The following is an 18,145-nucleotide window of genomic DNA, read 5'->3' as shown; positions in this document are numbered from 1 at the left end:
TCGGCAACTCGTGGAATTTGTAAGGAACTCCAGGGGGTGGGGGAGCATTTATCACCAACCATGACCGAGGAAAGCATAACTGCTGGAGGCATAATGGATGTCAACAACGCCCTTCAAGAAGTGCTGAAAATGGCACTTATCCACGGTGAATTAGCTCGTGGAATTCATGAAGCTGCCAATGCCTTGGACAAACATCAAGTCCATCTTTGCGCTCTGGCATCCAATTGTGATGAACCTACCGTATTTTTAGGAGTATAAGATGCACCTTCCCCCTCTAAAAGAAGGTGAAAATTTGGGTGCGCCTTACACACTGAATGTAGCCCCACCTGCCCCCACTCTTCAGCCTCTGCCTCCCAGCAATTTATCTCCTTGCAGCAAGTGGAGATGATGTGGCTTGGGAGGCTGCAATAGGCTATAGCAATCCCTGCAGCCTGAAACAGCTGATCATCGGGAGGCCCATGCTGAAATTGAAAGTGAAACTTGCTGTTTGCTGCAAGGAGGCAGAGGCAGATTTTTTCTTCTTCTAATAAGGCTAAACTGAAACAGGCTGTTTGCTGCAAGGAGGTAAGTCAATAACTATAAATGCCTATAGAATGTTCAAATTATTAAACTTACTTTTTAAAGACTGCTTTATTATTGTTCTAGACAACTTAACAAAATGAAGGAGCTTTTTAAAATAAATGCTTGATCTGAAGAGGCCCAGTGCTATTGTATCTTCTTTTAAACAGCAGAGAATAATGTATACTTCCAGAAAGCCACATCAATTTTAACAGCATCTGTACAAGTATAGTCTGAAATGTGACACCACAAAGTGTATATCTTTGGTACTGTTTGCTGTTTGGTGCAAGGAGGAAAATTGCTGGGAGGCAGAGGCAGATTTTTTTTTCCTCCCCAAAAGCTAGGTGCGTCTTATACTTTGGAGCATCTTATACTCCCAAAAATGGTATGTACGTATGTATGTAAAGCTGGTTGAAGCTCTTTGTACTGAATGTCAAATCAATCTGATATTGATGATAGCAAGAAGCTTGGTGAGTGGGTAGGTCTTTGCAAGATCGACAGAGAAGGAGAACCTCGCAAAGTAGTGGGTTGCAGTTGTGTGGCTGTTAAAAGACTACGGCAAAGAATCTCAGGCCAAAGATGTCATCAAAGAATACTTCACGTGCAAGAAAGGAACAAATATTTGAGCTGATAGTAAGAAAAAAAATCATTTTCTTGACCTTAATTATCTACAGCAGGGATGTCCAAACTTGGCAACTTTAAGACTTGTGGACTTCAACTCCCAGAATTCCCCAGCCAGCTCTGCTGGCTGGGGAATTCTGGGAGTTGAAGTCCACAAGTCTTAAAGTTGCCAAGTTTGGACACCCCTGATCTACAGAAATAATTTAGAGACCATCCAGATAATCTATTTTTCTCTCCAACTTTAACTTTAACTTTTATTTGATTTCTAGACCGCCCCTCTCCCAGAAGGGACTCGGGGCGGTGTACAGTCAGGACTCAGGACCCACCCAGAAACTAGAAATGAAAATGTCTTACTCACTGGTGTTATGGCTCCACAAACCCCCACTGGCTCATGCTTGGTGAAACAGACGAAGTTTTCATCTGCAAAAAGGTTTGAGAACATGACATGTTATCTAGCAAGGATGATTTTGATATGAATCATACTAGGGGATGGAGACAAACAGGGTGGCTGGAAAACTGTTCCTAAGGGTTCAGCAGAAACAAACATCAGTGTTTGCCAACTATAACGGACTTGCCTATTTAGAGCACATTCTCACGCCGTAACAAGAGATGGCAAAACCTTTATTTAAAAAAAAAAAGAAAAACAGAGGAAACTCCAAACAGAAGTTGACTATCAAGACTTAAGAATCATGCAGCTTGGGATGTTTTGCCTCTGACTTTCCACACATACTTTTCCTGGCAAACTCTTTAGTCATATAGGAACAGTGGAAGAAAAAAAACAACACATTCATTTAAAACTGTTTAAGAACCAGTGACGGATTCTTTCTCTCTTCAATGAGAGCAGCTAAAATTGTGTTTGCACAACAATGGGAAAATGAGGAGATTCCTACAGATGAAATTGTAATATATATATTACATATATAATATATATTAGAATGCACAGAAATGGACAGATTAACACTTAAAATTGAGGAAGAAGAAACTGAATATTTTTTAACATGGGATTTGTTTTATCAATGGCTAATAAGCAGAAACAGAAGTTAGAAACCTAAAAGTATAAGAGAAGGATCAATGACAATGAAGATTTACTAAAATGGATAATTAAACATTACTATTCTCATGTGATCATTATTGATGCTAAGAATATTATTTTTACTATTACCAATACTATATCTCAGACAGCACACTATTTCTATAGATGTTGAATTTTTATGTTTTACACTGCAAATAAATAAAAACATTATACCAAAAATGATAAAATAAATAAATTGTAATTTACGTTCAGCAAATAATTGTTAGGCATAATTCTTTTCCTCATTAAAATAATTGAAGATTGAAATACATCATTTCAATAAAAATAATCCACCTCTCAGTTGAATCACAAAATGATGTTAGATGTTCATGAATATTTATGCATGCCATATTTGAATTATATACCAATTATACAACTAAAGGAGAATATTTGTAGCTCAGGGCTGAAATGAGGGATCCTTGATCCTGTCTGAACCTGGTGATTTTCTTGCAAACATTTCATTACCAAACTACGGTAGGTAATATCACCACTGCTAGTGCTTTATAACTTTTATGCCAACTATATTCTTTAAACAGCACCCATGGAAAGACAGGGTTTTTTTAAAAAAAAAAATCTTTTGTTTGCTTACAAAGAGAAAGCTTAATCACATCATGCTTAATTGTGTTTCCAAAATCTTGACATCAAGGAAACGGGGGTAAAACTGACCAACAACTTCATCACTCTTGAACGTCAACCGAATTCTAGGAATGTTAATCACCTATTTAAACTTAAATGTACTGGTTGCTCTGATTTGGGGAAAAAGCTAAATAAAACTCATCTCAAGTTGCACTGTTAGTAAAGGCCATCAAGCTGGATGACTTTAGAAAGAGATCAAATTAAGGGAGAATAAGGCTATTAATAGCTATTCGTTGCAATGCCGGAATATTAAGGGTGCACTATGGTTTCAGTCTCAGGGCAAAATGCCCTTGGCATTTCTCTAAGCTTTTCTAATCCAAATACAGAAGAACAGAGTTGGAAGGGACCTTGGAGGTCTTCTAGTCCAACCCTCTGCCAGAGCAGGAGACCTTATACCATTCTGGACAAATGGCTGTCCAATTTCTTCTTACGTACTTCCAATGATGAATCACCCACGACTTCTGGTTCCACTGGTTAATTGTCCTCAATGATCAAATCAAATCAAAATCAAATCCCAAATCAAAATCAAAATCATCTTTTTTCAGAACAGTGCTGCAGCTGCAGATCGTAGCATGCAATTGTGGGAAAAGATACAGCTGCTTTAAGGAGTTGTTGATAGGCACTGAAGAGAGTGGGTAGGGGAGGGACAGTTTGTATATTCAGAAGCAGCAGGCAGGAATAATGACTACATCATCCTGAGGTCTGATCCGGCTACTTCTACTATATTCTGAAAATACCTTCACTTAGAAAGGCACTCTAAAGAGGTTTCCGTCCAGGATTCCCACTGAAAATCACTACCTCTTAGCTGCTTTCCAGTCTCCTAAAGGCGGCTTCCTTTTTAATTAATTACTCCTACTTGTATTTGCACAACCCAAAGAGGCAGTCCCAGAACCAGCAAAATCTGGGGGCTGGGAAAGGGACAGAATGTATCTGCCTTCAGTGTGGAAGGGATTGCAATTCCCAAATTGGACTTTTTAGCCACACCAGATGCTGCGCTAGTACCTCTTTCCACAGCACGATACCATGGCCTTTTGAGACTGAAGGATACCAATGTAAAAAAACAACAACCCACTAATGTTCCTGCTTCCTATTCCCCCCCCAACCCCTCCCCCCCATAAATCTGCAATGTGGATTGGGCCGAGAATGAGGGAGTGCCACAAAGTCAGTCACCCCACCGGCTTCATGCTAAAGAGAGGATTAGCCATCGTGGCCTCCGGTTCTCCTCCAGCATTTTAATCATTAAGCTAACCTGGCTCTCAACTTTCAACAGACACCCTTACTTCAGGCAAATAGCAGCTATAGGTAGTCCTCGACTTGCTATCACAATTGAGACCAAAATTTCTGTTGCCAAGAGAGTTGTTAAGTGAGTTTTGCCCCATTTGACAACCTTGCCTTGCCACAGTTGTTAAGTGAATCACTTCAGTTGTTACATTAGTAACACAGTTAAGTGAAACCAGCTTCCCCCACACACACAATTGACTTTGCTTGGCAGAAGGTCGCAAAAGGGGATCGAAAGACACTGCAACTGTCATAAATATGAGTCAGTGGCCTAGCCTACAAATGTTGATCCCTTGACCACAGTGATGCTGCAATGGTCATAAGTGGGTAAGAGGGTCGTAAGTCACTTTTTTCAGTGCTGTTGTAAGTTCAAACGGTCACTAAATGTCTAGTTGTAAACCGAGGACTCTCTAAAGAAGGAGAGATTCAACCTAGAAATAAGGGGAAATTTTCTGACAGTGAGAACAATCAACTGATGGAAAAGAAGTTGTGGGAGCTTCATCCCTGGAGGCTTTCAAGAAGAGACTGGACTACCATTTGTCAGAAATGGTGTGGGGTCTCCTGCTTGGGCGGGGGGTTGGACTAGATGACCTACAAGGTCCCTTCCAATTCTGTTAAATCTGTAATCTGTAAACTATACTGTAAATAGGGGATAGGTTTCATCAGAAAACTACTATTAACCACAGGAAAGGGTATGATCTTCATCAAAAATAAATTTAGAATGGTTTTTTTTAATATTCTCCAAAAGCAAAGGAGCTACATTAAACATGAATATGACTGCATTTTGACTCTTTGCCAACAAAATTGGCAAAGAGCCATCAACAAAAAAATGTTTCATCTACAGCAGGGTTTCTATAAATTAGACCACGAAGCAAGAACTGGAGGAGGAGGAAGGTGTCTATAAACTCAGATATATTTCTGGTAGCCAAACTGTAATTAACTATAGAATCTGAATTAGGCTTTTATGACTGATCTCCAGTTTATAGATTCAGGTTAATTTTACCTAGCGGACATAAGGTAAGAAACTCAGCAGAGGAGATAGCAGGTGCAACTTACCCACGGGGATATTCTTGCCTTGGATTTTATCTGCCCATCCAGCATAGTATCTCAGGGTTTTTATGCAACCTTCAAGGTCAACAAAGAACGCTTGGAGGAACGGTTTCCCAGTGTCCAAAGTTTCCAGGGTCTGAAAGCAAAAAAAAAAAAAAGAAAAGAAAAGAAAAAAGAAACAAGAACATTGCATTTGAAGTTTACACTTCGAGCCAATCTGTACTGGGAAAAATTTTACCCAACCAAATCTTCAGTGGAAACAATGAGATGGCAAGAATCAGTTGGTCAACCAAGTTGGTTGGAGGGACCCTATCTGCAAAACCTTTCCTGTCCTCTCAAAGTCTTCCTGGAGGGACAATCAATCCCAGTTGTGTTGGTTTTGCGCAAGAGTCCTGAATGGGAAACCTTGGAGATTACAATTGCTTGAGGTGCTGGAGGCTGCCCCTGCATGCTTTCTATTACCAATAGAAGAATATATATTGTATGTGGTTCAGGATCGAACTATGGAATCCTCGGTGCTTTCTGAGTTTGGCTATTTGCTGGCAGACATTTTATAGAAATAAAACCATATTTACACACCATTCAAACAAGACAGTAAAAAGCTAAGAAGGAAACAAAAATAACCAAAACACATCCCCTGCAGCAGCCAACACCCAGATAAACAGGGATTAACACCAGACAAACAACCCAGCAAAAAGCCAAACAAAACAAAAAGAACCTAGTGAAGGAACTACCGAGGAGAAAACCACAGTTCCACCAGAGTGGCAAGGAAAACTACTATATATAAACAGGGAGTAAACCCCACACTCATGGGTATTAGTGGGGTTATGAAGTCAAGTAATGAAACATCTGCAAACAACCAGAGGAGAGAGCACCAAGGACTGTACATGTTTTCTGTTAATTGGTTTCCTCCTTCTGTTAATTGGTTTCAGTGTCTGCAACACTGAAGATGAAAGTCTATGGAGATTCTCAGTCATCCAGGTCATGATTGTCCCAAAGGTGCTTTTTTTCAAGAGACAACTGGTTTTTCTTTGAAGACATTTCGCTTCTCATCCAAGAAGCTTCATCAGCTCTGACTGATGACCCACCACCATCCAGTCAGAGCTGAAAAAGTTTCTTGGATGAAAAGCGAAACGTCTTCAAAGAAAAACCAGAGAATCCAGTTACCTCTTGAAAAAGCAACTTTGGGACTGAAGATGAAATTTAGGGCAATAACAAGAACCTTCTGTAGATTTGACTGGGCGTCTCTTCTTTATGGCAAGAAAGGCAGAGCCAGATTCTACACCTACCTTTATCAGTCCCCCATCCTGATTATTACTACATTTTGTTCTCTTGCCTACACAATGGAACAAAGAAGTGTAATCTTCCAGCCTCTTTTTAATTCCCCTTTTCTTCTAAATAGCTCCGCCCACCCATCCAGATGTGATCACAGATGCTCTGCACATGCGCAGAAGCGCCACGCACGAGTGAAGCGAGCACAAGCACATGCACGCTCCCAGTTCCAAACCGGTAGCGAAGGTAAGAGAAAACCATTACTGGCCCCATGGATTAATAGGTCAAAAACGGAGCAAGCTCAGGGTTAAATGGGATGCCCCAACTCTTCTTGGTTGATTCTTCACACCCTGGTGATGCCCCAGCTTCACTTACTGCCAACACCTCTCTGTCTCGCTCAATCAGGTCGGCCAATTTATTTAGAAGTCTTCCGCGACTGGCCGCATCCATTTGTCTCCAGACAGATCCACTTTGGAAAGCTGTTTTTGCTGCTTCTACCGCTTTATCGATATCAGGCTACAGGTAAAGGTAAGAAAGGAGAGAGGAAAACATCAGGTGATTAGTACCATGGGAATAATAATAATAATAATAATAATAATAATAATAATAATAATAATAATAATAATAATAATAATAATAAATTTATTTCTAAGCCGCACCCTCTCCCGAAGGACTCGGGGCGGCGTACAACAAAACACATAGGAACAATACGAAAAATACACAAACAACTAAACGAATACATATACATAGAGGAGGAAGGAAGATGAGTAAGAACAGTTAAAACACAATTTAAAATCCCCTAATAAAATTCCCAAAGTCGCAGAATTAAAAAACCCGTCAGGAGCAGTGTGAACGAACTATGATTGAGCCAGGCCAGCTACTTGAAATAGGTGGGTCTTGAGCTTAATCCGGAAGGAGCGGAGGTCAGAGGTAGTCCTAATATCCGGGGGAAGGTCATTCCACAGGGCTGGGCCCGCAACAGAGAAGGCTCTACTCCTAGACGCCGCCCCGAATACAATCAGGTACAATTTTTCCTGGAGGGAGAAACCCTGAACCAGTGGTGGGATTCAGCCGGTTCACACCTATTCGAGAGAACTGGTTGTTAACTTTCTAAGCAGTTGGGAGAACCGGTTGTTGGAAGAAATCTCCTTTTGTTTTTTTCCCACTTTACAGGGCTAATCCTGTAAGGAAGGCAGGAAGGAAACATTCTGGTGTTGTTTCCGGACTAATCTTTATTGCCCTGCTTACAGAAACTGCCTCTCCGGTTAACCCTTATTCCATTGTAACAGCTAAGGCGAAGCACCCATCAACCTGAGTGACACTGAGTTGGCCATGCCCACATAGTCAAATGATCACAGAGCCATGCCTACCCAGCTGGTCATTAGGGCAGAGAACCGGTTGTTAAATTCTTTGAATCCCACCACTGCCCTGAACATATAAGAGGAAAAGTCAAGTATGCTCAACAATCAACGATCACATGAATGATCAGATTTCTATTCTTTCTTTGGGAAACAGAGTAATGACTTCTGGTGTCAATGATACAACAAAATAACGTTCACAAATATGTGTTTAAAAGAAAGTCCGGGCAACCAGGAGAATGTTGGTTAGAGAGAATACGATCGCCATTTGCAACTCTCTCAGTTGGCTTTCAACAAGCAAACAGGGGAGGTTGGATTTGCTTAGCAGCCACACAATTTGCTTAACAACTGTAGCGACAAGGTTGTGAAATCAGGCAGAACTCACTTAACGATGGCCTTGCTTGGAAGCATAAATTCTTCTCCCAATTGAGGTCATAAGTCAAGGGCTACCTGGAAAGCCACAATGCTACTTTGGGCTTAGAGCTTTCTGCAAATCAGCCCAGTGAGGCTCAGGGTTAGATCTTACCTTAGCTGCTACAATCTGTTCAAACTATGGTTTTAAAATGCTTAGAATCTGGCAACGGTGCCCATTTTGCTAGAATGGAATGGAAGAGAAGAGAATTAGAAGAGAAGAGAGGAAAGAGGAGAAGAGAAGAAAAAAGAAAAGAGAATAGAAGAGAGAAGGGAGAATAGAGTAGAGTAGAGCAGAAGAGAAGAGAATGGAGGGGAGAGGAGAGGAGAGGAGAGGTTGGAAGGGATCTTGGAGGTCTTCTAGTCCAACCCCCTACTTAGGCAGAAAACCCTATACCCCTTCAGACAAATGGTTATCCAACATCTTCTTAAAAACAATCAGTGTTGGAGCATTCACAACTTCTGGAAGCAAGTCATTCCAGTGATTAATTGTTTTAACTAACAGGAAATTTCTTCTTAGTTCTAGGTTGCTTCTTTCCTTAATTAGACTATTAGATTGAATTCCAGCCCCATAGATCCAACACCCAAGCCCAATGAAAACTATGATGTGATACTCGACTTTCTCAAATCTAATAAACTGGAGCACCCTTTTATTGCTACGTATACCAGGCTCTGATATAACAATAACAATAGTACTTAGACTTATATACCGCTTCACAGTGCTTTACAGCCCTCTCTAAGTAGTTTACAGAGTCAGCCTCTTGCCCCCAATAATCTGGCTCCTGGTTTTAATGAGCTGGGAAGGATGGAAGGCTGAGTCAACCTTGAGCCAGTAAGGATCGAACTGCTGGCAGCTGGCAGTCAGCAAAAGCAGCATGCATTCTAACCACTGCGCCACCACAGCTTTTACTATTTAATATTTTACCTTCTCTATTAGGACAGAGGCACGAATTCAGGTTACACAATTCTCTGAGAACCTCCTCCATGTGATCTGAGATACGCACATTTATTTACGCAAGTGGAAATACTTGGCTGAAGCTTTTCCAATGGAAAGGTCAATCCAGGCTCACGTAAACTCTTTCGGTTACAAGAATATTGAGAACAAGGAAATTCAATGGGGCAAGGCTGAAATTCCAATCTGAATCCACCCAATGCTTAATCAGTGTTGCGTTACAGAGATTTTGCAAGACAAAGGCATAAAGTGCAGCTAAAATTTAAGGCCAGGAAGAAAGAAGAATTAAATCCCTTCCAATTGTTATCCATCACAAGGCAATGAAAGATGCATGCATTCAAGATACGGAAAATATCTTTCAGTAGATGTTTTCAAATAAATCCATGCTCCAGTTTGGACAGGATTGTCCAACCCATTTGTAACACCAGCATACCAGTCACAATTAAACATCTCATCTACACAGAGTAAACCAGGGGTGGTATTCAGCAGGTTCTGATCAGTTTTTGGAGAACTGGTAGGGGAAACTTTGAGTAGTTCAGAGAACTGGCAAATACCACTTCTGACTGGCCCTGCCCCCATCTATTCTCTGCCTCCCAAGTCCCAGCTGATCTGGAGGAAATGGGGATTTTGCAGTAGCCTTCCCCTGGAGTGGGGAGGGAATGGGGATTTTACAGTGTCCTTCCCCTGCCATGCCCACCAAGCCACACCCACAGAACCAGTAGTAAAAAAAATTTGAATCCCACCACTGGAGTAAACCATTCTGAACGTGATATAGTCATATAAAATCCCACCCTAACTACTTCAGATTTTGATCCAGGAATATATATTTTTTTGGTTATGTGGATTGTATTCCAATATACAGTACTTTCTTTGCATCATAAATAATAAGGGTCCCATATGAAGCTGTGTTGGATTGGACCATAGAAGCATCATCGGAACTATCTGCAAACCATCAAACCAAGCTAAATAATAGTTTTAGACCAATGTCAAATGCCAATGTATTTAGTCAGGCAAGATGTCCAGTTGGAATAACCCATCCCTATACCATGGGGGAGGGACACCGTGGCCCAGTGGCTAAGACGCTGAGCTTGTCGATCTGAAAGGTCGGCAGTTAGGTGGTTCGAATCTGTAGCATTGCCTAACAGAGTGAGCTCCCGTTACTTGTCCCAGCTTCTGCCAACCTAGCAGTTTGAAAGCATGTAAAAATGCCAAGTGGAAAAAATAGGGACCATCTTGGTGGGAAGATAACAGCATTCTGTGTACCTTCAGCATTTAGTCATGCCAGTCACATCACCACATGTGCTGGCTCTTCAGCTTTGAAACAGAGATGAGCACTGCCCCCTAGAGTCAGGAACGACTAGCACATATGTGTGAGGGGAACCTTTACCTTTATATCACGGGGAGAACATGACCCACTCTATATGGCATAAAATGAAAGTGTGATTACAAATCTGGAGCCATGGATTGCTTTGTTATGTTGAGCTTTGCAGAGTTTGAGATCTTGGGCAGGATGGCTTAAAACCAACCCGCTGTGCCTTATTCAATAAAGCATGGGTGAGGCACAATGAATGTAATTTTATTAAGAAAATGCATACAAAAATCTCAAGCAGCAGACAGCCAAGAGATGGGAATGCTAAGCTGGCAGCCTTCCTTTAGCTTTCTCTGTTATGGTCCTTCAAGTCCATTCTGGCCCCCAGCAATATTTCAGAAGTACAGTAAGTTGACCATTAGAATCTTCCAGGATGTTTTCTGACATCCCGGATTAGAGCTAAGAGCATGTGACTGCCCTAAAATTACCCAGCTGGCTTTTTGTGTCTAATGGAGAACTAGAACTCGGGGCTAAAAAGAGCCCATGGTGGCACAGTGGTTAGAATGCAATATGCCACATAATGCATAGCCCAACCCTCCCTGCTGTTGTTATCTTTATTTTTTTGCCAGAGTTGGGTGTTCCAATCTAATGGTACTGCACTTCTTATGGGTAGGGACACTTTAAAGTTATAAAACCAGTTTTGTAACATTTTTCCCACCACGGCTGAGACAAGGGGAGAGATCTTCGAGCAGGAAACTCACCTTTATCCTCTATTTCCTTTTGATGGCAAGAGAAGCTGGCCAACCTTTGAATCTATTTTAAAACCTTGGGTAACATTTATTATTATTATTATTTTAAAAGAGCCCTGCATGGCCCCAACGACAATTTACAACTTTCACGAAAGGAAGCTGAAATAATAAAATAATAGTGCTTTTTTTTTTTCAATATACCAGCTATGAATGTGTCTGCTATAAAAGAACCTAGAATTCAGTTCAAGAAAGAAACCAACCAAGGAAAGAACCAACCTAGAATTCAGTTCAAGAAAGAAACCAACCAAGGAAAGAACCAACCTAGAATTCAGTTCAAGAAAGAAACCAACCAAGGAAAGAACCAACCTAGAATTCAGTTCAAGAAAGAAACCAATCAAGGAAAGAACCAACCTAGCAATTTCCTAACAGAACGATTGTTCAGTAGAACAACTTGCCTCCAGAGAGATTGTGGGTGCTCCATCACTGGAGGTTTTTAAGAAGAGATTGGACAATCATTTGTCTGAAATAGCAATAGCACTTAAGACTTATATACCTCTTCACAGTACTTTTACAGCCCTCTCTAGGTGGTTTACAGAGTCAGCGTATTGTCCCCAACAAACTGGGTCTTCATCTTATCCATCTCAGAAGAATGGAAGGCTGAGTCAACCTTGAGCCTGGTGAGATTTGATCTGCCAAATTACAGGCAGCTGGCAGTTGGGCAGAATTAGCCCGCAGTACTGCCTTCTAACCACTGTGCCACCATGGCTCTGCTATAGAGTCTCCTGTTTGAGCAGGGAGTTGGACTACTACTACTACTACTACTACTACTACTACTACTACTACTACTAAAATTTTATTTGTTAGCCGCACCCTCTCCAGAAGGACTCGGGGCGGCGTACAATAGAAACACATAAAATACAAATATAGACAGTACATACACATAAATATAGACGTATACGTGGAGGAGGTAGACAGATAAATGGAAATAGAATTAAGATTACAATTTAAAATCCCCTAAGTAAAATTACAAGATTAAAAACCCATCAGGAGCGATATGATCAAACTATGGTTGAGCCAGGCCAGCTACTTGGAAAAGGTGGGTCTTGAGCTTTGCACGGAAGGAGCGGAGGTCAGAGGTAGTCCTAATATCCGGGGGAAGGTCATTCCACAGGGCTGGGCCTGCCACAGACACTGTCTGGTGGACGGCACCTGGAGAAGTCCCTCTCTGTGCGAGCGAATTGGTCGCAGGGATGTATGGGGCAGGATACGATCCCGCAAGACCTCTAGAAGACCTCCAAAGTCTCTTCCAACTCTGTTGTAGTGTTATATTGCACCTGTTGTGGGCTCTACTTTGCAAATTGTTGTGGCCCGCCAGTGGAATTGGCAGCAGATTCGGACAGTGAGGAGGTTGGGGAGGAACATGGGCCAGTCCTGGAGTCTAGGGAAGGCTCTGACGAGTGCTCTGCATCGGAGGCAGAAATGAGGCCAGGGCCATCTGACAGTTATCAGCTGCCTTCAGAGTCAGACATCAGTGAGGCAGACAAACAGCTGGCACCTGTTCCCACTGTGTGCATGTGCAGAGCTGCCAGAAGAAGGAAACAGCTAAGGAACAAGGGTCAACTTGGGAGTAAGGCCACAGGTGGACCGTGAATGGCCCCTCCCATAGGGGATAAAAGAGGGAGCGAAAGGGAAGGGGTGTTTGCAGGAGACAATTAGTTCATTCCTGCATTCTTGCCAAGTATAGCAGCATCTGAAAGATATCAGCCTGGCCACTCTCCAAGCCTGATAAAGGTCGGTATTTGTGAACCATCTTGAAAGACTGTGGCCCCGGACTTTGCTGGATGGGAATTCACTATAAATTAAATAAAAGGGGTTTGTCAGGTGAGGAATTGGCTTCGTGCTGCTGGGGAAGCCTAGGTCAGAACACAAATCCCAAAATGATCTTGTAAAACTTCTAATGGGGACACCGCTGGCAGGAAGGAGCAAATAAGTCTCCAAGAACTCATCTTACTGGTCAAAATACTTTACAACCCATTTGGGCGGAGGGGGAGAAAAGCAATTACGTTTGGGTATTCTAGCAGGAGACACACAGAGCTCTCTCCCACACACACAACCCTCGGGGCTCAGGATTTGCAGCCAGAGACAAAGAGAGATCATCTGTTTTTTACTCTAATGACGGCTTGAGCAGCAATGGAGCCAGCTAACATAATCACCCCATAGAGGGCAAAGCCACCCCAGAGTTGCAGCAGTTTTAAAATGAGCTCACGTCTCTTCAATTACAGGATTATGGCTTTTCATAATTCCATGCCAAGCCCTGGATTGAAATGCACAAAGTTAAAGGGACTCAAGATGAAGGAAGAGAGGGCTGCAACAGACAGGTAGAGGAAGAGAAAGAATGGGTAGATAAAAAGCATCCTTAAAAAAAAATACACCTATGTTGTCGTTGTTAGTCGCGAAGTCATGTGTGACTGATTGCAACCCCATGGACAATGTTCCTCCATGCCTTCCTGTCCTCTACCATCCCCTGAAGCCCATTTAGGTTCACGCCGACTGCTTCAGTGGCTCTATCCAGCCACCTCCTTCTCTGTCATCCCTTCTTCTTTTGCCCTCAATCGTTCCCAGCATGAGGCTCTTCTCCAGTGAGTCCTTCCTTCTCATTAGTTGGCCAAAGTACTTGAGTTTCATCTTCAGGATATGGCCTTCTAAAGAGCAGTCAGGGTTGATCTCCTCTAGGACTGACCTGTTTGATCGCCTTGCAATCCAACCTGCAGAAATCCCCATGGACAGTATCAAAAGGAAAATACACCTATAGGTGGCTGGAAAATAAGCCATAATGTAATTGGTTTGATGCAGGTCAGCAAATGCCTTATCTCAGCCATGAGGTTTTCAAGGAGTCCTCGATTTTCAACCAGTGTTTAGCAACCATTCAAAGTTACAACAGCAGCCTGGTGACTTATGGCTAGTCAGAATCAGTATCGAGCTGGAAGGGACCTTGGAGGTCTTCTAGTCCAGCCCCCTCCTCAAACAGGAGATCCTACACCATTTCAGACACGTGCTGCCCAATCTCCAGTAGTAGTGAAGCACCCACAACATCTGGAGGCAAGCTGTTCCACTGGTGAACTGTCCTCCCTGTTAGGAAGTTTCTCCTCAATTCCAGGTTGCTTCTCTCCTTGATTAGTTTCCATCCATTGTTTCCTGTTTTGCCTTCTGGTGCTTTGGAAAATTAGTTGACTCCCTTTTTCTTTTTTCTTTGTGGCGGCCTCTCAAATACTGGAGTCCGCCCCCCCCCCCGCCCCAGCCCTTCTTTTCTCTAGATTAGACTAGCCGAACCCAAATCCTGCAACCGTTCTTCATATGTTTTCATCTCCGGACTGTTAATCATCCTAGTTGTTCTTCTCTGTACTTTTTTTTTTTCCCCCAACACCTTTTTTTGTAGTGGTGGTGGTGACCAAAACTGGATGCAATATTCCAGGCGTGGTCTTATTAAAGCTTTATAAAATCGTAAATAATGCTTCATGTGATTTTTTTGATTCTATGCCTCTGTTTATACAACCAAGCATTGTATTCGCTTTTTTTGGCTGCCGCCGCACACAACTGGCTCATATTTAAGTGATCGTCCATTAGGACTCCCAAGGTCTCTCTTGCAGTTAATTGTTTCTGAGTCAGGTTTCACCTAATCTGTACTTTGTACCTCGCACTTATGACTATTGCAGCATCCCCGTGGTCACAGGATCAAAATCCAAGCACTTACAATACAATACAATACAATACAATACAATACAATACAATACAATAGTAGAGTTGGAAGGGACCTTGGAGGTCTTCTAGTCCAACCCCCTGCTTAGGCGGGAAACCCTATACCGTTTCAGACAAATGGCTATCCAACATCTTCTTAAAGACTTCCAGTGTTGGGGCATTCACAACTTCTGGAGGCAAGCTGTTCCACTGATTAATTGTTCTAACTGTCAGGAAGTTTCTCCTCAGTTCTAAGTTGCTTCTCTCCTTGATTAGTTTCCACCCATTGCTTCTTGTTCTGTCCTCAGGTGCCTTGGAGAATAGTTTGACTCCCTCTTCTTTGTGGCAGCCCCTGAGATATTGGAAGACTGCTATCATGTCTCTCCTAGTCCTTCTTTTCATTAAACTAGACCTACCCAGTTCCTGCAACCGTTCTTCATATGTTTTAGTCTCCAGTCCCCTAATCCTCTTTGTTGCTCTTCTCTGCACTCTTTGTAGAGTCTCCACATCTTTTTTAGATGTGGAGTGCAAGATGTGCAAGTGCCAAGCAACTTGGCACTTGCTCTTTGGTTGTGGCTTGATTTGACATTCTGGTCATTTGGAAGCACATCTGCTTGCATGGGGGTGTGCAGGGGTGCCCATGTGCGTGGTACATGCCAGGGGCTGTGCATGCACAGGGACTGTACGCGGATTGCATTTGGGGGATTTGGGCGCACGCTTTGGGCCCTCGGTCCGGAAAAGGTTAACCATCACTGGATTCGAGCAACTAATAGAAAGTCACTTCCCTGTAGTGTATATACAGTATTTCCCCACCAAATCATCTCCAACTTTTGGAACTTTTGCTCATTGACGAAGACAAATGAAAAATAGTTTAATTAAAGAATGTGGAAAGACAGACCTTGTCACCTTCTTCAATTTCACAGATCTTCTCAGCTGTCGAGGGGTTAAACGTAGGGAATTTCTTTCCACTTTTCGATTCATGCCATTCATTGTTAATAAATATCTAAAGAGAGAGAAAACAAATGGATCAGAAGAAGCATTGATAAGACTACTCTATCCCTGGTTTGGGTTGTCTGCTTTGTTGCCTGAATCTATATATATATAAAAGAGAATTACCACTCTTGCATCATCACGAAATCTCCAGAACCGTAAAGCCTACAAACTTGAAATTTGGCACGCATGTTCCTCTTGGCTTCTAGGTGTTCACTAAGCAAGGATTTTTCTAAATGACCACCAGATCATTAGCATTTCTTATAGTATTATTAACACGTTTTGATGCTAAGAAGTTAGACGTTGTACTCCCCCTCCCCGTCTGAAAAGAACTCTGTTCCAACTGTCACTTGGGCATGGGCGTTGCCAGCATATGACTCATCCGGCCTGCAGGCTGGGAGTTCAGACATTCTACCCCCCTCCCCACCTGACAAATGCTCTGATGCTAAGGAGTTAGACTGAGGGAGAGAAGGCGATAAGATAGAAGAGGTCTCTGTGAGGCAAGCCTGAGGGAGAAAAGGGGACAGGAGAGGATCAATGGGGCCAGCCTGAGGGAGAGAAGGGGAGAGGAGAGGCTGATCATAACTACTCATTTATTTTCAAGCTGTAAGTGTTGATTTATCAAGCCTGATCACAGAGTTTGGTAGCAGAGCACTGGTATTCATCTACTAGCGCTAATATTTATCATATTCAGAAGCAGTGTATCATATTCACCCCATCAAAATAAGACACAGGTTTGCTGTAAAGGTGAGATTCAGGCACTTACTTCCCAATGGACATCCTAGAATACGGAGGAGTTCAGAAACAAGGTGGATTCAAATAGTGAAACTTCCAGCCATCAGCTGCATATTACAGTGGGAAAAAGTAATAATGGATGTGGCAAATATGCCAATATTTATTGATGCAGTTCCAACAGGAAAGGTAAATCACACTGAAGTCCAGGAGGCCAATTCTCAAATACAATTCCATATCCATGTGAAAGCAGGATTATCAAATTCCAAGGGATTTACTCTGTTATTTCGCTGCGATGGATATCACTGCTCAGTTAATGTAATACGGATTTGCCACCTTCCATTGGTACAGCAATTAAGACACCGGGCTTAAAAGCCAACAGCCCAGGTTCGAGACCCAAGCACCACACAATGAGCGAGCTCCCATCACTTGCCTCAGCTCCTGCCAACCTAGCAGTTTGAAAGCATGCAAATGCGAGTAGAAAAATAGGTACCACTTTGGTGGGAAGGCAACAGTGCTCCATGACATCATGCTGGCCTCACGACCATGGAAATGTCTTCTGACAGCGCTGGCACAATGGCCTTGAAACAGAGATGACCACTGCCCCCCTATAAACAGCAACGACCAGCAGAGTAAACTCCACAGGGATTCCTTTATCTTTTTTCTAACCCTTCCATTAGTTATAGCTCTTTACAAGAAATGGGCAAATAGAAAAAAGGAACTAAAGAAGATAATGGGGACATTAAACAGAGCAAGGAAGGGGCCTAAAAAGGAAGAAAGAATACCATTTTGCCATATAACCTAAAAACCAAAGAACTACCGTATTTTTCAGAGTATAAGACACACTTTTCTCCCCTAAAAGAGGGTGAAAATTTGGGTGCGTCTTATACAGTGAATGTAGTCCCGCCCACCCGCCAGCCCCCACCCTTTGGCCTCTGCCTCCCAGCAATTTGACTCCTTACAGCAAACATCGCGTTTCAATTTCAGCTGCAGCACAGCTTGATTAGCAAAAGCAGCTGATAGTTGGTTGGATCAGCCTCTCGACCATCAGTTATTTCAAGCTGCAGGGATTGCCATTGCTTATTGCCGCCTCCATGTGCCCTGTTTTCAGCCTCTGTGTGCCCCATTTTCCACCCATTCCAATCCCTGCCGCCCAGAATGGGAGAAAGCTTCCACAACTTCCAAAGGCAACTTCCGTTCCATTGATTGATGGTTCTCACTGTCACAAAGTTCCTCCTTATTTCCAGGTTGAATCTCTCCTTGTTCAGTTTCCATCCATTATTCCTTGTCTGGCCTTCAGGTGCCTTGGAAAATAGCTTGACCCCCCTCCTCTCTGTGGCAGCCCCTCAAATATTGGAAGACTGCTATCCTGTCTCCCCTGGTCCTTCTCTTCACTAGATGAGGTGTTATTGCAGAATAAGA

At 42.6% G+C, this 18,145-nt stretch overlaps 1 protein-coding gene and 1 pseudogene across 2 annotated transcripts in view; one reads left to right on the top strand and one right to left on the bottom strand.

Annotated features, from left to right (window-relative positions):
• Positions 1 to 18,145, bottom strand: part of ALDH1A3 (aldehyde dehydrogenase 1 family member A3) — a 50,079-nt gene that overhangs the window by 20,307 nt on the left and 11,627 nt on the right. Inside the window, exons 2-5 of the mRNA XM_081964965.1 lie at positions 15,900 to 16,004; positions 6,863 to 7,003; positions 5,222 to 5,351; positions 1,538 to 1,599 (exon numbers count right to left, since the gene is read on the bottom strand). Of these exons, the coding sequence (XP_081821091.1) occupies positions 1,538 to 1,599; positions 5,222 to 5,351; positions 6,863 to 7,003; positions 15,900 to 16,004 (438 nt within the window). The remainder of the gene's footprint in view (positions 1 to 1,537; positions 1,600 to 5,221; positions 5,352 to 6,862; positions 7,004 to 15,899; positions 16,005 to 18,145) is intronic.
• LOC309398347 (small ribosomal subunit protein eS12-like) lies at positions 14 to 1,184 on the top strand (annotated as a pseudogene). The gene is made up of 2 exons: positions 14 to 252; positions 960 to 1,184. The product of its transcript is annotated as a small ribosomal subunit protein eS12-like (transcript).

This window comes from Natrix helvetica, assembly GCF_964273705.1.
Source record: "Natrix helvetica genome assembly, chromosome: 12".
Classification (NCBI taxonomy): Eukaryota; Metazoa; Chordata; class Lepidosauria; order Squamata; family Natricidae; genus Natrix; species Natrix helvetica.
Note: the sequence above shows the minus strand (reverse complement) of the source record. Positions and strands in the feature narration are given on the sequence as shown.